Source organism: Bombyx mandarina, chromosome 05 (assembly GCF_030267445.1).
Source record: "Bombyx mandarina strain Sakado chromosome 05, ASM3026744v2".
Lineage (NCBI taxonomy): Eukaryota > Metazoa > Arthropoda > Insecta > Lepidoptera > Bombycidae > Bombyx > Bombyx mandarina.
In genome coordinates, this window is record NC_143212.1 from 3,903,088 (window position 1) to 3,926,600 (window position 23,513).

Genomic DNA, 23,513 nt, shown 5'->3' on the forward strand with positions numbered 1-23,513 from the left:
TTAGTTGGTGTTGTTCTGGTATATGAAAACGTTTATTTGAATAGAGCCTGTGACAGAGCAAGTGGGCTTTTTTGCCAATAGATGAAATAAAATACAATTTGCGATTGCCGCAATGCAATTTTCGATTTTTGTGTTAATAATAAAACACAAAAATCGAAAAAATATATAATATAGAAGATTAAATAAATAAGTTTATTAATTATTTAATTAATTAATTTAAATATAAAAATAATATCTAAAAAATTTAAATTTAAATATAAATAATTTATTTAAGGCCTTCGCTTGTTTCCCTTTGTAGAGAAAGTATAATTTGAACGACATCATGTCATCTAAGACGTCGGCGGGTCAATAATAAGCTCACCTGTAATTTTTCATAGTGAGAGCTTGAAGCTGTTGTAATATAACAAAAATTCTGTCCATTTTCCTCAGGGTCTGCGGGTGACAACGATACTTGGTGCGTTCGGTACCTGCGCCGGAGCATGGCTGAAGGTGTTCTCCGTGCCCCAAGACATGTTCTGGCTGGGCTTCGTGGGTCAGACGGTGGTGGCCATCTCGCAGGTGTTCATCCTAAACGTACCTCCGCGGCTGGCGGCCGTGTGGTTTGGGGCCGATCAGGTGTCGTCCGCTTGCAGTATCGGCGTTTTCGGTAATCAGGTACGAAGGTCATATTATATATCTAAAGTTAAATAATCGTTAGCCTTTCCTGCTGCAGGGGGCAAAAGAGGGGACGCTGATGCTTTAGGGGGGCGATAACACGCGAAGCAGCGGTCCCTAAATGGTCTTTAATAAATTGATTTATAGATCAGTGTGCTTAGTACGAGCTTTTTAACGTTCTCGATAGCGTAAAAGTTAGCTCATATTTGTATAGAATGGGATCGTTTGCCTACGTTTGCCGCTAGGGGCGCTGTTCCAACTGCATACAAAATTGGGTTAACTTTTACGCTATCGAGAACGTTAAAAAACTCGCACTAAGCACACAGAAGATTTTTATATTTCTTTTTCTACCGATATACTATTGTTCTATATTTTATATTTTCTACCGTTCACTCAAAATGTCAGTCAAAACTTTAATGTTTTATTATATTCTGTAGTATTGTCGTTATTACCAAAATCTTATCGAATAAGTATATATTTAATTAACTGTTTGATGTCTTCAAATAGTCTGTGTGGTCAGTTAGTTTCCTGACTATTGCAATACAGAGTCTTTTGACACCGATCGGAGTCAGTAGCCTTGTCGATATCCAAAGTTTGTTCCTCCAGTGTATCTACGTACATGCTTCTGCCTACCATGTCACTGGTCAAAGTTCTAATTTGAAGCTGCTTGGTGAACTGTTTGGTAAAAGATTTTGATAAACTTTTACAATAATATAGCTGATACATCAGAATAACACATAGGCTATAACATATAAAGATATATAAAGATATTGCATCAATTATGCAAAATATAACGATAAGTGTCAAGTAAGTAGGAAAAAATTGCCATCTCATTTTCATAAACAATAATAAATTACAGTTCCCGAAGCGAAGCGTGGGCTGGTCGCTAGTTCAGTAATAAAATTATATATTGTAAGTTTCAAATTTTACACTAAAGCTTACACGAAATTTGAAGCGCTTTTGTGACTTTAAGGAAACCAATACAGCGTTTTACGTTCTTAAATGCTTTCCTGTTCCCAACGAATAAAAGCTCTCGCATTCCCGAACGGAATATAACTTCGAAATCTCTTAAACGACATTTCCTTGAGAAAGTTTGAGTACCTCGTTAATGGCTAGGTAAGTATAGGCACTCAAAGAGATTTCCAGATGTTGCAATGTTCAAGAATTTTCAAGTCACAACTTGAATCGGAACTTTTGGGTAAGCGCGTGAAACCGCAGGGCCACCGTCTATTAAATTTTTGTATAGTCCTCATATTTCTGTCGTGAAACAGTAATGCGTTTGGGTTTGAAGCATCGAGCAGCTGTAGTACTGTGAAAACTGAAACTTAGACTAATGTCTCAAGGTTTGTGATGGCATTTATCTATCTACTAGCGACCCGCCCTCGCTTCGCTTCGGAAACATTAAAACACACATGAAACCAAAAAAATAAAATATTTTTTTTTTTTTAAAAAGTAGCCTATGTTCATCAGGGACAATGTCGGCTCCTAATGGAAAAAGAATTTTTCAAATCGGTCCAGTAGTTTCGGAGCCTAATCGAAACAAACAAACAAACAAATCTTTCCTCTTTATAATATTAGTATAGATATCTATGGGCTCCGATAACCACTTCATATTGGCTGTGTCATCACTGGTCTAGGCATAAAAAAATGGTGCAGCCCGCTGGTTTTAATATTTAATACACTTACCACACTTCGTGCAACACAAAGTTGAAGCTTAGACATGTCTGGAAGTGGGTAGTGGCATTGTGATATCTATGGGCTATGGTCTGGTAGCTACTACTTCCTGAGCGCTATGGCATGTCCTACTTCAAACGAGGCTAGTGGAGAGTATTAAACGCTAGGTTTTTATTGGTGGCAGGACCTCTTGTGACTCCGGTAACCACTTAACACCAGGTGGGCTGTGAGCTTGTCCACTCATATAAGCAATTAAAATAGAATATATAGCGGCTTGGCTCTGCCCCTGGCATTGCTGAAATCCATGGGCGACGGTAACCACTCATCATCAGGTGGGCCGTATGCTTATCTGCCTACAGGGGCAACAAAAAAAGTTACTTAGTTTACAAGTGTGTGACGTTTAACATTTAATTTTATAAATTAGATTTGAACTTCACACTCTGAAATATTTAATTCCCCCAAAAATTTGAATAATTCGCGGCCTGCCTTCCTTGTGATAAGACGGGAAAATATTTTTCGCGTCAGGAAAAGGGACCACATTCCCGGCTTTGTGTGTGTTATAAACGGCAACCCTCGTAATGGAATTTTCGTTTGGTGAGAATTAATTGTGCATGTCATATAATTAATAACGGGCAGACAAAAAAATTTAAGAATAGCACAAAAAATGTTTAGTTTGTCACCAATCTTTTACTTAGTGTCTCGCCTATATTCGTCGTAAAGCAATTATTTCATAGCATCATACTTTTCAAAATTGAAATTTAAGTATGACGATTAAAATGACACCAACTAGACAGTCCAGCTGATGTAATAAAAATCTTGGATAATAAAAATCTTATGATAAAACAGACAAATATATACGTGAAGCAAAAACTTTGTACCCCTTTTGACGATAATTGTGCCGATGGAGGAGTATGAAATTGCCCACACTTATAGAGAATATAGAGAAGGAGTGCAGAAGGCTAATATTTTTTTTAATTGTGTGTAAAAATATATTAAATCAATAAAAGAAACATGATACACACTACCATATATTTGACACACAAACATATACACACGCATATATACTGTTTTGTTTATTCTCAAACTTTTGTTATTGCGTAAAGTCTGTGGTCAAATATAAAATAGATTAATATTATTTGTCTATAGTGTAGTCTTTGCCAAATCTGTGATTATACTGGTTTTTACTGGTGGTAGGACCTCTTGGGAGTCCGCACGGGTAGGTACCACCACCCCGCCTATTTCTGCCGTGAAGCAGTAATGCGTTTCGCTTTGAAGGGTGGGGCAACCGTTGTAACTATACTGAGACCTTAGAACTTATATCTCAAGGTGGGTGGCGCATTTACATTGTAGATGTCTATGGGCTCCAGCAACCACTTAACACAAGGTGGGCTGTGAGCTCGTCCACTCATCTAAGCAATAAAAAAAGAAAAAAATTATAGAAGTAAAGTCTTTGACAATAGAATCATAATAATGTTGAAACTCATAATTTCAATTACTTAATTAAAGTCGAATTTCGACTGCTAGGGGACCACTAGTTTTAACAAAGACGTAAAACGCAATGTGTAGATACGAATCACGTTATTTGCGTTCCACATTTACTGCACATGGAACCGTTTATCCAATTTGCGTCGAGGACTGCGAGGGGTCCCGGTATCAATCCCGACGGCACATTATAATCGAATGAAACAAGTCCGTATTAGTCAACCGGTGTTTATACGTAAGTATATTCTAGAGCTGCCTTGTCGTAATATATGTACGTTGCATTCAGCCCACTGAGTTTCTCGCCGGATCTTCTCAGGGGGTCACGTTTCCGATCCGGTGGTAGATTCTGCGAAGCACTGCTCTTGCTAGGGTTAGTGTTAGCAACGTTAGCAACGTCGTCATGTTTGAGCCCCGTGAACTCACTTACTTGTTAGGGTTACGCTGAAATGGCTTCTCAAGGCCATCAGCTTAGGTAGAAAAAAAAAAAAGAGAGAGAGTAAAAATATGCTAAACTGTTTGCTACGGTGACTGAGTTGTCGCTGTAGTCTTAATATTTCTGCATAATATTTAAAGTATCTAATTTTCGAGAAAGGTCAGTCGTTGTTACAACAAAAAAGAGGTTTCGTCTTAACATTTCATTGCCGCCATGAGTCTATCTCTTTACTAACGTCAATAATTTATTTTCTGCGTCATCATCATTATCTCTAGATGGGTTTATAGAGTTTATTTTATATAAATCTTATACCTACATTTTCGAACTGTGTTGTGCAATTTTTTTTTGCTATATTTATTTTTAAATTAAAGTTCGTGATATTGCGTTTTTTTGTGTCGAATACTATTTATTTTTCTTTTATAACTGACTACTTTTTGTGGTTACTTATCCGTTTTTATATAGATTTATTTAACACTATAACAATATCTATATAATAATTTTCGAAGGTTACACGATTACTGGCAATATTCACATTTCGATTCTTCTAGAACAGTGGATATTGACGAGATATAATACTATACATATTCTACACGATTTATATGATATACCTTTTTTTTTTTTTAATTGATAGATACTAAATTAATTTGTAATATAACTTTTTAAATTTTTCCATTTCCTTTCTGTCATACTATATTTATTCGACGCTAGACCATTATCGTAGCGGATCGTATAATCTATAAAAATCCAATTTTGCGTTATCGCTAAATTAGCATGTGGGCTTACTCCACATTAGTATTAAATATTATTTTGGATTTATTATATACAATATATAAACATGAGAGATATATATATATATATATAATATATTAATTTACTATATATAAATTACACATCACATAATATATACAACAATATAACATAACAATAACTATAATATTAACATGTACTGTATACATTTACACAACAAAATACGTTTACATTATGTACGTTACGATACGAATCTGACGGACGACGCGACGACATAATGGAAACGGACAATTCTACGTCATACGAACGAGATTGGTGTAATGTGTGAGCCAGTGTGAGGGCAGTTAGTTAAAAGATTGGAATTGTTTACACATCATATCGTTCGGACAAAAAGTATTTATTTTTCGATAATTTGTTTGTTGTTGTTTAACCTATCTCTGTGATTGTCACTCCTTCTTTCTCTTTGTTAACTTCTTGTGTGTATGTGATTAAATAAACTGTTTGTGTTTGTGTACGGAGTGTACCTACCTTATTTGAAACCACCTACCAAATCACAACCACCGAAGGTAATTGAGCATAAAACAAATTAATACAACTAAATTGGTGACCCCTTACGAGCACCAAAAAAAAAAAAAAAAAAAATTATTATGAGCAAGTCAAGAGATAGTGAAACTACCGACAGTGGTTCCACAAAAACGCAATTAGAGACGAGAAACGTCACCACCCGTCGAACAAAGACGAAGCGCGTTTCCATGGACCCGGATCCACAGACGTCATTTGACGTACGAAAATTAAATTTTAAAGTCCCAACATTTTCACCGGACGATCCTGAGATTTGGTTCGCATTACTTGAAGGACAGTTCGAAAACTTCGGCATAACTGACGACCATGCGAAGTTCAACCAAGTAATTACGAACTTGGATATCGTGCACGCCAAGGCCGTCAAGGATATCATCGTAAACCCTCCTGCAAGACACCGGTACGATAAGGTGAAATTCGAGCTCATCAAGCGCCTCACCGCCTCGCACGAGAACAAGGTTAGGCAGCTGCTGACACATGAGGAACTGGGTGACAGGAAAGCATCCCAATTTCTCCGACACCTGCAAGATTTAGCAGGACCGGATGTTCCAGAGGAGTTCCTGAGGTCGATTTGGAGCAACCGGTTACCGCCCAGCATCCAGACAGTACTGGCATCGCAGTCGTCTCAGAGGCTGGAGGACTTAGCAGAACTGGCAGATCGCATACAGGAGATAACGTCCCCACCTCAGCTTGCAGCAACGTCGGCGCAGGTTGTAGAAACGGGCAGCACTGGACCTGGCAGTACCGTATCGGGCGAAATCGCTGAGCTCAGAAAAATGGTCGAGCACCTCGCGCTCAAACTCGATGAGCACACCCGACGGTCCCGGCACCCCCGTAGAACCAACCCGCCGCAGCGACGCCGGTCCAACTCACGCAGTTCAACTCGTTCAGCTTCAATGTACCGCCGCTTCCCAATTTGTTGGTACCACTCCAAGTTCGCGTCGAGGGCACACAAATGCCAAAAGCCATGTGACTACAAGTCGGGAAACGCAGCGGGCAATCAGTGATGGCGACGGAAGATTGCCCCACCACCCCAGGTCGCCTTTTCGTCAAAGATCGCGGAACGAAAATGCAGTTTCTGGTCGACACGGGTAGCGACCTCTGTGTTTTCCCCCGATCTCAACTACAAGAGCGTCGAGCATCCACCTCTTACAAGCTGATGGCGGCCAACGGAACTACAATTAACACATATGGGTATGTGCACCTGACGTTGGACTTCGGACTCCGTCGTAGCTACCCATGGCGTTTCGTGGTGGCTGATGTCACCAAATCTATTATAGGTGTTGATTTTCTGGCGTATTATAACCTTATTGTAGATTGTAAATGTAAAAAATTAATTGACAACACTACCACTCTCTCTGCTCCAGCTTCACTGGCTAGTAAATCTAATTCAATTTTGTCTGTAAAAGTTCATACTGGTGACACACATTACCATCAATTACTTTCGCGAGAATTTCCTGAAGTCACACGTCCGGCTGGTACGCAGCGTAGCATTCCACACAACACTCAACACCATATACGCACCACACCTGGTCCTCCCGTGTCGTGTGCGCCTAGACGTCTTGCTCCCGACAAGCTAAAGATCGCGAAAGCCGAATTTGAAGCGATGCTAGCAAACGGCACCGCTAGGCCGTCGGAGAGCCCTTGGTCGTCCCCATTACATCTGGTCCCTAAGAAGGACAACGGGTGGCGTCCATGTGGCGACTATAGAAAACTCAACGCTCGCACAATACCGGATATGTACCCCATCAGACATTTACATGATTTCACACATAACATTGCAGGTTGTCGCGTATTCAGCACGATCGATTTGGTAAAAGCCTACAACCAAATCCCCGTATTTGAAGAGGATGTACCGAAGACGGCTATAACCACCCCGTTTGGAATGTTTGAATTCCCATACATGAACTTTGGACAAAGAAATGCGGGTCAAACATTCCAACGCTTTGTCGATGAGATGATGCGTGGCCTTGATTTCGTCTACTGTTTCATCGATGACTTTTTAATTTTTAGCAGAGACGAGGCCCAGCATGAACATCACCTCCGACAAGTGTTCAGCAGGCTCAAAGACTATGGAATGGTCGTAAATGCTTCCAAGTGTGTTTTCGGAGCTCCCGAAGTAACCTTCTTGGGTTACTGTGTATCGGAGAGCGGCACCAAGCCCTTGGAAGACAAAGTACGTGCCATACTTGACTTTCCCCCACCTCAGAACGTTAAGACACTGAGAAGGTTTCTCGGCATGGCCAATTTTTATCGGCGTTTCTTGCCCAAGGCCGCCGAAATCCAAGCCCCTCTTAACGCTCTTCTCACTGGGTCAGTAAAAGGGTCCACGCCCATCAGTCTCGTAGGCGACGCTCTGAAGGCTTTCGAAGACACCAAGAAAAGCCTCTCCAATGCAGCTCTTTTGGCTCACCCAAAATGTGATGCCAAGCTAGCGTTGGTAACAGACGCGTCAGACACGGCTATCGGCGCTGTTCTTCAACAGCTAGATGATGAAGCGTGGCAGCCTCTTGCGTATTTTTCACGGAAATTGAGCCCAAGCCAAACCAAATATTCTCCTTACGACCGTGAACTTCTGGCGATCTACGAAGCCATCAAATACTTTCGGCACATGGTAGAAGCCAGACATTTCACAATCTACACGGACCATAAGCCGATCAGTTATGCCTTCCACGAACGGAAGCATGACTGCTCGCCCAGACAATTCCGACATTTGGACTACATCTCCCAATTCACCACCGATATCAGACATATTTCAGGCAGTAATAACATCGTTGCTGATGCACTTTCACGAGTAGACGAATTGGAGTCTCCAATTGATCTGACGGACCTCAGTCTAGCACAGCATAATGATTCAGAGCTCGCCGAACACCTTCATAACTCATCTTTGCGACTTCAGAAGATGGACTTTCCAGGTAGTCAAAAACCATTATTCTGTGACGTTAGCACTTCGGTGCCTAGACCTTTCATTACCGAACAGTTTCGCAGACAGGTATACCAAAGTCTTCACTCACTCTGTCACCCCGGCCCTAACGCTACAGCCAAGTTAGTAGCTCAGCGTTTCGTGTGGCCCGGGATGAGGAAGGATTGCAGAGACTGGGCACGATCTTGTTTGTCGTGTCAACGCGCAAAAGTAAGCCGTCACGTGCATACACCGCTAGGTACTTACGACTTACCACGCGCACGCTTCACTAACATCCACATTGACTTAATCGGTCCACTACCTGTCTCCCAGGGATTTAGGTATTGCCTGACGGCCATTGACCGATTTACACGGTGGCCCGAGGTCATACCAATAGTAGACATCACTGCAGAAACGGTGGCTAAAGCACTAATATCCGGCTGGATATCCAGATTCGGTGTACCAATTGATATTGTCACAGACCGCGGACGACAGTTCGAGTCCGCACTGTTTCAATATTTGTCAAAAGTCTCGGGTTTCCAGCATAAACGCACCACCGCCTATCATCCAGCGTGCAACGGACTCGTGGAACGCTTCCACAGACAGTTAAAAGCGTCCATAACGTGCCACGCTGACTCCAACTGGTCCGAAGTACTGCCGTTGGTACTCCTCGGCATTCGCAGTGCCTTCAAAGAGGATTTACAATCCTCCTCCGCCGAATTACTGTATGGTGAACCGCTCAGACTACCGGGAGAATTTTTCGACTCGAGCACACCTACAACATCTGATGTAACAGATTTCACGGCGCGCCTACACATGATCGTCCAAAAGCTGAAACCAGTCCCAGCTTCACGTCATGGCAAGCACACTGTCTTTATTCATAAAGAACTGGAGTCCACTCAGCATGTCTTCCTCCGTGAAGACGCTGCACGACCTCCCTTCCACCCAGCATACTCGGGACCGTACAGGGTGCTCACTAGAGGAGACAAAGCCTTTAAGATATTGGTTAAAGGGAAACCAGTATCCGTTTCAGTAGATCGCCTTAAACCCGCTTTCATACTGGCCGACGATAGGAGTACACAAGGGAAGAATATACCTCCCCCACTACCTGCTTCAAAACCACCAATTACCAATCGTGATCTGCCGTCTCCAAAATCTAGCCCATCTTTAACTCCTACATCCAAAATAACACGTTCGGGACGACGGGTACGATTCCCAGATTATTATCGCCCCTAACCGGGACGCTGGGGGGGAGTGATGTGGGCTTACTCCACATTAGTATTAAATATTATTTTGGATTTATTATATACAATATATAAACATGAGAGATATATATATATATATATAATATATTAATTTACTATATATAAATTACACATCACATAATATATACAACAATATAACATAACAATAACTATAATATTAACATGTACTGTATACATTTACACAACAAAATACGTTTACATTATGTACGTTACGATACGAATCTGACGGACGACGCGACGACATAATGGAAACGGACAATTCTACGTCATACGAACGAGATTGGTGTAATGTGTGAGCCAGTGTGAGGGCAGTTAGTTAAAAGATTGGAATTGTTTACACATCATATCGTTCGGACAAAAAGTATTTATTTTTCGATAATTTGTTTGTTGTTGTTTAACCTATCTCTGTGATTGTCACTCCTTCTTTCTCTTTGTTAACTTCTTGTGTGTATGTGATTAAATAAACTGTTTGTGTTTGTGTACGGAGTGTACCTACCTTATTTGAAACCACCTACCAAATCACAACCACCGAAGGTAATTGAGCATAAAACAAATTAATACAACTAAAAGCATATTGTGCGCACGCACGGGTGCTCAGTTCCTTCCTATTTGTGCCGCGAAGTTTTACTTTTTAATTTGATGGGTTACAATCCCTAATGCAATAGAATTAAAGAGAAAAAAATAACTGTTTTACGTCACACCACTGTGTTAGTGCACAAGTCTAAGGAGTCTGATAGCATAGAGTTTATTTCTGTGACTTTTTTAATTGCATATACTCCACGGCCCACGTAATCCCAATTGTCGACCGTCACAGAACCTTTGTTATTCCAATGCCGTTCGTCGTCACAATGATTTGATAATTTACCAGACGTTCACAATATTTGTAGTGTGATAATAACATGACCCTTGGAAACGTACAATTCCTGATTACCAGTCATAAACGTTGTTATCACAAGAGATTTTTAAATGAAAAACTCTTAACAGCACTAATAACATGATATTATCGAGATAAGTAAGAGCTCTTTGTGAAAACACTGATTCTGTTTTGACCTAGTTTACGACGAATTGAATTACTGTGATAGCTGCTCGGGATTTCACGAGGCTTAGAATGAGTAGAATGAGTCTACCGCGATGACGAAGACCAGGATGTTTTCGAGATATTTGAGTAAGTGCAAGATAGGCCGCGGCGACTGAAGTCATGAAGCCTTTCGGAATTTGGGTTTGACGCTTGGGACTGTCCTTTCAGACTTGATTTTTTTCCTACCTAAGCTGATAGCCTTGAGAGGCTATATCAGCGGAACCTTAACTAGTAGGTGAGCTTACGGGGCTCAAACCTGACGACGTTGCTAACACGAACCCTAGCAAGAGCTGTGCTTCGCAGAATCTACCACCGGATCGGAAACGCGACCCACTGAGAAGATCCGGCGAGAAACTCAGTGGGCTGTGTCTGAGGGTCGAGACTTGAACCACGTGTCTTAAGCTAGGTGACAACTAGACATTTGTTGCTTACCCCATATCACATTTTCGCCATTTTGTAGGTTCTGTCAGTTGCCTTGTATTGAGTAAATTGCAAAAATTCTACAACTATTTGAAAAAAACCACTAAAGCAATAAATAAATTCTTGACGAAACAAAGCAAATTATCAAACTATTTGGTTTCAAGGATTCCAAATTAGGATTTTTCGTTGTTAAAGATGCCAGAAAGACATTCGGCACAAGAACAGCAGTATATTGGTGGTCAGTATATCTGGTGGTAGGACGTCTTGTGAATCCGCACAGATAGGTACGACCACCCCGCCTATTTCTACCGTGAAGCAGTAATGCGTTTCGGTTTAAAGGGAGGGGTAGCCGTTGTACTGTTGAAACTGAGACCTTAGAATATGTCTCGAGGTAGGTGGCGGCATCTACGTCGTAGGTGTCTATGGGCTCTAGTAACCACTGAACACCAGGTGGGCCGTGAGCACGTCCTAAGCAATAAAAATATAAAAGTCAAAACTCGAATACTAATTTAGACTCACTAACCGCCAAACTCAGATTATTGTAAAATTCGTTCTTATCGAGCACTTACATATCGGAAAGACTGTCTATGAGATAAATTTATTGTTTATTTATACGACTAGTTCCCTTAAGATTGTTCAATGGTATCATAAAAATTATCTACAATATATAAATGTATTGTGCACGCGACGGCTTAATTTATATCTTAGCTCGTTTGCATTTATTGGCGAATAAAAAAAAACTCCATTGTGTTGTTGATAGAGATATGTTTACATACGTTGAATTATAAGTCTGTAGCAACACAGATGGACACGGTACGCTGATCCGGCTAATGCGGAGATTAACATAATAGGATTGGAAGAGGCTATTTCGTTTCAGATTACATATAACATTTTTATTCTCTAAATCATTGAATCTGAGATAAGGGGACTAGAAGTACTGAAATAAAAAATGGCGCGCGTGCAATTTGGTGCACGTGAAAGAAGTGAAACTTTTTTGCGGTAGTATTAACTATTATGGTTTTCTTTTATTGCTTAGGTGGGTGGACGAGCTCACAGCCCAGCTGGTGTTAAGTGGTTACTGGAGCTCATAGACATCTACAACGTAAATGCGCCACCCACCTTGAGATATAAGTTCTAAGGTCTCAAGTATAGTTACAACGGCTGCCCCACCCTTCAAACCGAAACGCATTACTGCTTCACAGCAGAAATAGGCAGGACGATGGTACCTACCCGCGCGGACTCATAAGAGGTCCTACCACCAGTAATTACGCAAATTATAATTTTGCGGGTTTGATTTTTATTACACGATGTTATTCCTTCACCGTGGAAGTCAATCGTGGACATTTGTTGAGTACGTATTTCATTAGAAAAACTCGCCTGGGATTCGAACACGGTGTATTGCTCAACACGAATGCACCGGACGTGTTATCCTTTAGTCCCGGACGACTTTCTTTATTTTTCATTCTTAAATTAAATTTATCTTATAGTAGGGAATGCTGTGTATAAAAGAAACGACCTAGCTCACTTCGTCCTTTCACTCTCACCACGGTCAAGTGGTTCGCGAGAAGCTATGTCTATTTTCTCATTCTCACTCTTCCTAAATTGTATCTTTTCTCTCTAGCCGTTAACCTCTTGTGAGTCCGCGCGGGTAGGTATCGCCACCCTGCCTATTTCTGCCGTGAACCAGTGATGCGTTTCGGCTTGAAGGGTGGGGCAGCCGTTGTAACTATACTTGAGACCTTAGAACTTATATTTCAAAGTGGGTGGCGCATTGACGCTGTAGATGTCTATCGGCTCCAATAACCACATAACACCAGGTGGGCTGTGAGCTCGTCCACCCATCGTAGCAATAAAAAAAACCTAAATTAGAAATATCATTGTTACAGTTAGGCGTTGCTCTCGGATTTTTGCTGCCTCCGATGCTGGTCAAATCGACCGGTACTATGGAACAGATTGGTCATGATTTCCAGCTCATGTTCTACCTGGTCGCCGGCTTTACCAGCGTCCTTTTCGTCTTTATACTGCTATGTAAGCCAGCCTTTTATTGTACTTTGGTTTCTTTACAGGTATTTTAGGGATCGCCGGCATATCAGCGACCAAATGCCACATTTTCATGCAATTAACAATCTAACAAGAGAGAACAATAAGACTGTAAACCTTAACTAATCGGGACCATACCTCATGAAACGTGCATAGATTTCATGAAAAACCACTCACTTCTCATGAAATTGCTGGCCTAAAGTAATGTCTCACCACTTAAAGTCTTATTGTCAGTTCGCTTATGCTTAGGGCCGTAAGTGAATCAATTTAGATGTGCTTGATGTTTAAGAATACATTCCATTTCATTTGTGTCTGCAAATGGATAAGTAGATTTAGAGGCACGTAGCGAATAGGATATACTGCTACAGCATGGCTAATATGAACAGCAGTGACCACTCATAGAGGCAGTTAAACATTTATCGTATTTCCAGTCTTCAAAGCGGCACCGCCAACCCCGCCATCAGCGGCTGCTGATCTTGGCTCAACTATCGACTCTAACTTCTTGCAATCGATCAAGACGCTACTAATGAACAGAAACTATGTGTTGCTGCTTATCTCCTATGGCCTGAACGTCGGTACGTTCTATGCTATCTCGACTCTGCTCAATCGAGTCATCCTGACTTATTATCCGGTGAGTTTATAATAATAATAATAATTTATTTATTAACCTTGATACATTTACACATAACAGTTTGCTAAAAACTCTCCACACTAGGCACTGCCTGTCTCGTGGAGAGTTTTTTTACAGGAGTATCTTAAAACTAGTAATAACGGTGCTGAATATACAAGTAAATCAAAATAGTTAAGCGAAATATTATACATATATATATACACACCCACACATATACATATATATACATACAGATACACATATATATAAAAGAAAAGGAACAGGTGTAATGATTTTTACCATAAGTACGTGTTTAGGGTTACTTAATGCATTTCAGAAAATCCTCCGAAAAAGAGTAGGACCAATTAAGCAGTTCTTTTATTAACTTTCTTTTAACTTCTTCGTAATTTAGGTTAAGAATTTTGTATTTTTTATTGAGTCTGTTATATAAGTAAGGTTTCATGTAGGAGCTAAAACGACAAGCAAAAGCCGTCCTAACTGAGGGCGTCGGGATTATAGGAGTGCGTTTTGTAGCAAGAACTTTGATGTTGGTAATTTATGATTATGATTATTAGTTTATGATTGTTATTTAATTAAAAACGTTATAACGATCTACTGTAGGGTTATTTCCTAGAAATTTGCAGATTTTGTGGAATAAGAAGTCAAACGTTTATGTGGGAGTAACATTAGGAAAGTCAAAGGCTTATGTGGGAGAGTAACAGCAGTGTTTCCTACCTATTTTGGCCGTGAATCAGTGATGCATTCCGGCTTCAAAGGTGGGAGAGCCTTTATATTATAGCATTGAGACTTAGATCTCATGTTTCAAGGAAGGTGTGGGTGGGTATTCACGTAGTAATGTCGGGAGGCCGTGAGATCACACACCCTTGAAAAGCAATAAAAACTCCAAAGCTTATTTTTCTCAGAAGTGTTGGTGCAAATTGTTAAAGTTGATAAAGGTTCAGAAATTAATTTTAATTCACTTGGGATAAACCTTTCACGTTTATAAAATACACTCCGAATTTTAATTAGTCGAATATTGACATATTATATGTGTTTGTATTTTGGCACAAATTCCAGGGCGCCAGTGAAGACGCTGGACGAATTGGGCTTGTAATCGTGGTCGCGGGTATGGCCGGCTCCGTCCTTTGTGGTCTGATCCTCGACAAGACGCATCGGTTCAAGGAGACAACCCTGGCGGTTTACACGGCCTCTGTCATCGGCATGATCATATTTACCTTCACATTGGATTGCGGATTGATCGGCGTGGTTTACTTGAGCAGCATAATACTTGGGTGAGAAGGACTCCGGTTTTAAGAGTGTCATTGGTCCTATGTTCTTTTTTTTATTGCGTAGATTGGTGGACGAGCTCACAGCCAAAACATTACTGCTTTACGGCAGAAACAGGCAGGGTGGTGGGACCTACCCGTACGGACTCAAAGAGGTCCTACCATCAGTAATTACGCAAATTATAATTTTGCGGATTTGATTTTTATTATTTTTTTTTTTTTTTTTTTTTTTATTGCTTAGATGGGTGGACGAGCTCACAGCCCACCTGGTGTTAAGTGGTTACTGGAGCCCATAGACATCTACAACGTAAATGCGCCACCCACCATGAGATATAAGTTCTAAGGTCTCAGTATAGTTACAACGGCTACCCCACCCTTCGAACCGAAACGCATTACTGCTTCACGGCGGAAATAAGCGGGGTGGTGGTACCTACCCGTGCGGACTCCCAAGAGGTCCTACCACCAGTGATTACGCAAATTATAATTTTGCGGGTTTGATTTTTATTACACGATGTTATTCCTTCACCGTGGAAGTCAATCGTGAACATTTCTTGAGTACGTATTTCATTAGAAAAATTGGTACCCGCCTGCGGGATTCGAACACCGGTGCATCGCTACACACGAATGCACCGGACGTCTTATCCTTTAGGTCACGACGACTTCTACCATGTTAGTCCTTCACCGTGAAAGTCTTCCTGGTGTAGTCATATTAATGAACCGTGGGTAATCCTGAGACCGGTTTTAATGAATTGAACCTCTATATTCTCGCAGTAGGTCAGAAAAGCTAATAGGTAAGGTAGGTAGGTAGCTAAAGTTACTTGTTTTAGTGTTGATAACATCCGTTGATGTTAATATCCTAGTATAATTATTATAGTATTTTGAACAGCTTAGATTATGTAGTCAGAACAAGATATTGTTTTCTTTTATTACGTAATTAAATGTGGAGTATTAATTTTTTCGTTATTTCAGATTCTTCATGACCGGCTACTTGCCTGTTGGCTTCGAGTTTGCTTCGGAAGTGACGTACCCCGAACCAGAAGGAACCACCTCCGGAATACTGAACGCTGTTGTACAGGTAATTAATATATTGTTACGCGCTGGGGTTCGGGATAAAGAAAATTTCCACCGAAGTACAAATTAAAACTCTATTTAACACTTAGAACGCTTACAGCACATTACCATTCTTAAGTCACTTCTTCCGCTTCCCTTCAGGGGATCAGTTCGCTGTTTCGCTTCGAGTAGATCCGATTACTAACTGCCTTCGTGTCTCCTTTGCAATGCTTTTATAGTCGACACGGCAACTCTACAATTATCATTTACTGAGTTTCTCGCCGGATCTTTTCAGTGGGTCGCGTTTCCGACCGGGTGGTAGATTATGTGAAACACCGCTCTTGGCCAGTTGCTCTAGGGTCAGTGTTAGCAACACTCCGGTTTGAGCCCCGAAAGCTCACCTACTAGTTAAGGTTACGCTGAAATAGCCTCTCAAGACTATCAGCTTAGGTAGGAAAAAAACATACCTACAATTATCGAGAACATTCCCGAAAGGCCAAGTCGTTTCGCAATGTGTTTCCGTTATTTCATAATAAATGGCGTTACACTTCTCGAGTGTTCTCGATATTACTAGTTCTATTGATATTCGTTTCTGCTATTCCACAATAGATGGCGTTACTCTTACCGACGTAACTATATTTAGCATTGAATGGATTCTTTTAATAGCACGGCGCGGCGGTGTCAGGTTGTTCGGGAACATTCGTCTTATTTTAGTGTATATTTGTCCAGGTGTTCGGTATACTGACGACGCTGCTGTACGGCTGGATGCTGGACGAGGTCGGCGACCGCTGGGCCAACCTCACGCTGTGCGCGCTGCTGGCGCTCGGCGCCGCCGTCACCGCCGCCATCCGCTCGGACCTGCGGCGCCAGGCGGCACAGAACAAGGCCTGAACGAGGCCCCCGCGTGCGGTCAAACGCGATCTGTTTTAAGCGCCATTTTGGAACGCAAGTCAATAATTTCGTTATTAAATTTCCTTGAAAGACGAGACCTAAGGCATATATTGCTTTCAACTAAAGAGGTTGGCTCATGGGGCCTACAGACGACCTTAAAATCAATTGCGATTGCGACAGTGGTGGGGAGGACCCTAAGGCTCCCCGCGCACTAGGCAACCTGGCTGCGGCAACCGAAATATTTGAGCAGCCAGTCATATCAGCCAATCGACGCCAATTTATGATCTTTTCGTCGAGCGATTTGGATTTTATCTTGTAAAAAACGCAAAGCAAAGAAAAGACACTGGATTCATTCTCTTTTTTTCCAGAACAACATTCAAAAGTCTTATTCTATAACTATTTTAAAGATGTTCATACATATCCAAACCGGTATTTTTTTAAATACAAGAGATTGTACAAGCATACTGTACATTTGGCAAAACGAATATGCATTGGCTCTTACAGCAAGTGCGCGGGGACTACCGGAGCCACATACATTCGCCAACACTCGCTCTGGCCGCGCACAGCCAAGAGTTCCGGGCTGCTTATGTGCGCGGGCTCCTATACAACGCCATATATTCATCTGGCTGCCGCAACCAGGCTGCCTAGTGCGCGGCGAGTCTAAATCACCTCGTGTATAGGCAAATCGTAATCGGTTTTTATTGTTTAACCTAAACTCTAAAATCGCTTCGGGTGAGCTCACGATTTAGGGACAATTATCCCCACCACTGCTGTCCCGATATCGCCACTGATTTTAGGGTCGTGTGTAGGCCGCTTAAGATAACGGTTATATTGATACGCTTCACGTTTGGAATAATTTAAAAAGAACATTACAGATACCTTAAATTATAACCTCGAAAAGTATTTTGGCCCAAATTGGTTATTTGTAATTTCTGAACTGTAAATGGTTACACTGTTAAAATACTAAATGACGCTGAAAACAAATAAGCTTTCGCCTGTTAATATTATCATTACCCTAACTATACGAGGGAACCTAAGCAGTATTCTAGTTTGTTCTTCGATCGTAATGTTACCTGTTGTGAAAAATTAACTAGGCATTTAGTGATATTAATATAGCTTCGTCAACAGACAGAGTTCTTATATTCTTCTGTGATGTACCATGCCGTGGTGACGACACGGACACTGTAGGCCCAATAGAAGATAATATGTATAAAAAAGTTTGGAGACATTTTAATGAAACAGTTTCATAATTATTACAAGTTTTTCTTTAAATACTACAATGATTTGAAGTCCTCGATACTTACATAAAAAGCCTTGTAGGTTAATAAGGTTGATGTTTGCCTACGTTTGCCGCTAGGGGCGCTGTTCCAACTGCATACAAATTCAAGTTAACTTTTACGCTATCGAGAACGTTAAACAACTCGCACTAAGCACACAGACGTTCTGGTTAAGAAGCGGGATTGATTATTATTGGTTTTAACCATCCGCGCACCAACACGCAAAACGTTTCTCCGGGAGAAATAATAACCTATATAAATTAAAACAAAATCAGAGAAATATCAAACCGTTTCTTTAGTGTGTAGCCCGCAATATTATCAAACATCTAACTTGTTTAATTTTCAAATAAATATTGAATACAAAATGAATACAAATAGTGAATTCAAAGAAAATCATTACTAACTGAACAGCATAGTACGAACAATAATATTTGTTAATTAAAATGTCTTCTGAACTTCAAGATCCTATAAAATAAACGTCATATAATTATTCTTGTTACAAATAGGCCTATGAAGCCTGTATATTAACTTATTGTATTGAATCTACGATACGTCTTGAATGTTATAGATATACGAGTAATATTTATAGTATTAAATAAATAAATAAATAAAAAAAACGAAACTTCAGAGGTGTCAAGGGACACCCGGATGGAACGAAGTTCCTTTCGATTAATTAGTGAAGGAATTGTAATTTTTTTTTTTAAGTTATAATAATAATTTACGGCATTATGAAGAAGAAAAAAACAATACTATGAACTAAATTACTATTGTTGAAACGCTATCTCGAGAAATTGTACTCATTACGCGGACCAATCGGATACGAGCAATGTCACGCGATAAGCGCCTACACGTTGATTGGTCAGAATGACGGATCCAAAAAGTGTCGTGACAACTTTTCGTCAGAATTTTTTCCGTATAGCCCCTTTTCACAACGCGCGATAAGGAACTTCGTTCCAAAAAACCCAAAGTGCAACTGTGACAATAAAACGTGTGTCTTTAGATAATGTATGAAGATATTTTGTGATAGATGTTTACGCAGAACTTAGAATGATCGTAAAGTAATTTAGCAGCTACGAGAGTATTTATGATTATTGAGCATTGTCAAAACGTTATAGCTCGCGTTACCAAATCGACACCGGCCCGAACATGTGGTAGTACGACGTCTTGTGAGTCCGGACGGGTAGGTACCACCACCTGCCTATTTCTGCCGTGAAGCAGTTATACGTTTCGGTTTGAAGGGTGGGGCAGCCGTTGTACTGTAAACAACTGAGACCTTAGAACTCATATCTCAAGGTGGTTGGCGGCATTTACGTTGTAGATGTCTATGGGCTCCGGTAGCAATTTAAGACCACATTGGACCGTGAGCTCATACACCCGTTTAAGCAGTAAATAAGTAAAAATATCTGCGTGTATACGAACAAAAACTGACATTTGAGACGAAACTATACGATTTCATATGAGAAATCAGATTTTTTTCTACGGAGCCCCGAAGAAGTTTTTCTTTTTGAAGAACATTTTCTTTGAAAACATTTGTTAACATTAAAAAAGTATTTGTTCTAAATAAAAGATTCATAAGGAATTTTTGGAAAACATTCCAGTAATAGTTTAACAGTTATACCCAATGATGGCTTTACCGATGTCTTTTCTCATTTGCATTAATGTCTGTGATCATTTGGTATTGATAAATGAAGCCGCTAACTTATTCGCTAGCTATCTAGTACCTAGTGAGTGCTATTTGCTAATTCAAATAGTTTAATAAGTAGGTTCATAATGCACAGGGAATACGATCATAAAGCCGAGGCGCTTTTAAATTAAAATAACACTAAGCACAGCAAAAGTAGCTGGAGGACGCACATCCGCGTCAGTTGCGTAAGGTCGTCGACCCCACGCAACGGCTGATCTCTAGTTGTAATACACTGCGTGCAATTCAAATGTCGACATTACGATTTTTTTTTTATTCAATCCCGGTTTTTATGTATCCTGCCGTGTTTCATTTCCTGGAATTCTCTTACACATGTTATTCTAGTAATTTTTGTATTTATAAATATCGTTTTTTTAGAATTAACAGGCTTAGATGTAAGTTTCATAGAAATGTATGTAACCTTAAAGGTTCCTTAGTTTTTTTTCGTATGAGTACCTATTTGTGTGTTCCTTTGTGTTGTGCATTTAGCAATCGACTGTTGCGACAGAACTTTGTAACAAATTTCAGGGGCTTATATGTTTGAAATTTGAAAATATAAAATGAATGCTATAAAAACTCAGTAATGTATCTATAGCCTTATTTGTTTAATTTCTAATAACATATATTTATGCTTAATTTAGCTAAGGAATATATTGTTGTATTTCCGATGGAGTGTATTCGATTCTAAATGCTTAAACATTCAAAGCGCAATCCCAAAATGTCTAATAGTAGAAACTGTTTTTTTTTTATTGCCCTTGTAGGCAGTTGAGCACACGGCCCACCTGATGGTGAGTGATTACCGTCGCCCATGGACTTCAGCGATGCCAGGGGCAGAGCCAAGCCACTGCCTACCGCTTAATACATAATACTAATAACGGTAATAATTAACTGCAATTATGAAATTAGCAGCGTGGGTAGGTCTCCCACAAGATGGACTGATTACCTATTGAGGCTCGCGGAGATCCGCTTGATGCAGGTAGCGCAGGGCCGGTTGTTGTGACGAGGCTTGGGGAAGGACTATGTCCAGCAGTGGACGTCTGTGGGCTGATAGATTGAAATTACAATTCAACCAAAAATTAAATTTAATATTTAATGACACCGCAATGTAAAGAGTACAAAACTCATCGACCAACGTTCGATGACAGTAACAACTAACGCTCTATGCGAGTATGTATATTAAGAGATAGGTACCCAAAATATCAAAAGAAAATATACGCTATCTGCCTGTGCTTATTATTATTGTAATTTTCATCCTGTTACTACTACTAATACCTACGTAATCTACAAAGCAAATTAGAATAAATCATCAAAAACCATGAATTCGAATCTACTTAATAAACATGTTTGTCTTTTTACAATAGCGGTGATAGTTTGGCGTCTATGAATTTGGTACAGTCAAACCTGGACAAGCGAGAGTTCAAGGGAGCACAATCTCATTCTCGCTTATAGAGGTTTCTCACTAACCCGAGTTTCTCGCTAATGCAGGTACATGGGTAGCGTTTATCTCTTATAGAGGTACACAGCAATAACAAGTCACAGCAAGTTCGAATGTATTCCTGTCTTAGTTCCACGAAATGGAATGGGTTCAATATTGACGAGAAAACAATACAAAAACAATGGTAGATGGTTAAGAATGAGTTATAAAATAGCAGATGTTAAATTTGTAATTTGTTTTGTCATTTGTTCCTCCTAAATAATATAAATAAATAAAGCTCGACTGTCGCTTATAGAGGTATAGATAAGTAGCAGTCTCACTTACGGAGGTCCATGAGGGAAAAACGACTCTCTCTTACAGAGGTTTCTGTTTCTCGCTAATAGAGGTTTTGGGAGCTTAAAATGACGGGTCCTGACTATTACTCTCACTTATAGAGTTTTCTCACTTATAGAGTTTTCTCACTTACCCAGGTTTGACTGTATTGGCTTTTTTGTTACATTTCTTTGATTGAATGCGGTAAAAGTGACTAAATTCACAACACAGATAATATTTATTTATTTATTTATTGCCTTTAAACGCAGCGGCTTTGCTCTGTCCTTGGCATTGCTGAAGTCCATGGGCGACAGTAACCTATCTCCGTCTCTTATATTATTTTGTGCTAATTATTACCTATTTTTCACGTAATCTCGTTAATTATAATTTTTTTCTTAAGTATTTATTTCAAAATAACCGAAATTGTTACTTATTTATTTTAATTTAAACCCAGTTATTATAAATAACATTAATACTAATCAAAACCCTTTGAAAAATAATCAGTTTTAAAATAAAATATGTAATTATAAAAAAAATGGTTTTGAAAATTAAGATACCTAAGTAGATTTTCTGCTTTAGACTGTGATCATAGTGAATATAATTTTCGCTTTAATACTTTAGCGGTTGTTACTAAAATTTGCATTGTCGTTGTTTTAAATCTGTTATACCATTGGCAGTCTTCGTGGAGACTTCAAGATCTTCACTATTATACCACTAGTTCACTAAATTTTATACGTAGGTAATAAAAAGAAGAGTGCTTGTATTTTTTGCGCAAAACAGGCATTTTCAACACAACGACGGTGTGTTCATTTTTATTTTCATACATAATATTAAATTGAATAATGTTGTGAAAAACTGTACTGTTTTTTTTTAATAGAGAGCGAGAGAGACTTGGTCAGCAAATAAGGTCACCGCGCCTCATTCGTGTCACCCTATTAAATTAGTTTGAAAGGCACCACTCAACCTGAGACAGTACTTCGCTTGACTGCAATAGACAGACAAATGGCTATCTCTCTCTTTAGAGAGGGATGTATGATTGCGTCGTGACGGGAATAAAGTACCTAGATGGAAGGGTCATAGACCATAGCTAATTTATCGATAACGATAGATTTACTAAATTCCTATTTAATCTGATAAAAAAAGCGGCTCGGTATTCACAACAAACGATAATATAAGTGGTGTTTTGTCACAACTATGTGTTTAAGTAGAGAATAGTCTTTTTAAATAGATATAATTTTAAGTTAAGTATCAAAACTTACTTGAAAACCAAATTACCTAGCCATGCATATCCTATTATAGGTATAAATACCTAAGGTAATGACTATCCCAAAATAGTATTGCTTTATGTAGTCTAATAATTTACAATAATGTAATATTTTTGGAATCTTTTATCTACTAAGCTAATAGTTGACAAAAGAAAATAAAACCAGTCTGGTTTACTTAAACCAAACACAATTAGGCCAGCTGTATTGAAATAATTGTAATAATCTGAAAATAATGTTCTAAAAGATCATCTTACATGAAATTTAATTTATGCAACACAAGAATCTATCAGTTTATAATAGCATTGGAAGCAGAAGCTTTTTTAATTATAATTTTAGGTATACTATGATTATTAAGACATTCCAGTTTCTGGGTGCAAGTGTTAATGTAGCTATATATCTTAATAAAATCGTTGTTGGTGAAAAGTTTTTTTT

The 23,513-nt window shown here is 39.6% G+C and overlaps 1 protein-coding gene across 2 annotated transcripts in view; it reads left to right on the forward strand.

Annotated features, from left to right (window-relative positions):
* The window catches only part of HisT (Histamine transporter), a 77,901-nt gene extending 54,397 nt beyond the window's left edge, over window positions 1-23,504 (forward strand). For both annotated transcript variants that reach the window (XM_028178342.2, XM_028178343.2), the window contains exons 2-7: window positions 430-654; window positions 13,121-13,262; window positions 13,706-13,905; window positions 14,962-15,176; window positions 16,140-16,245; window positions 16,950-23,504. In XM_028178342.2, the coding sequence (XP_028034143.2) occupies window positions 430-654; window positions 13,121-13,262; window positions 13,706-13,905; window positions 14,962-15,176; window positions 16,140-16,245; window positions 16,950-17,111 (1,050 nt within the window). In that variant the 3' untranslated portion in view covers window positions 17,112-23,504. The remainder of the gene's footprint in view (window positions 1-429; window positions 655-13,120; window positions 13,263-13,705; window positions 13,906-14,961; window positions 15,177-16,139; window positions 16,246-16,949) is intronic.
* Window positions 23,505-23,513: the final 9 nt, after the last annotated feature.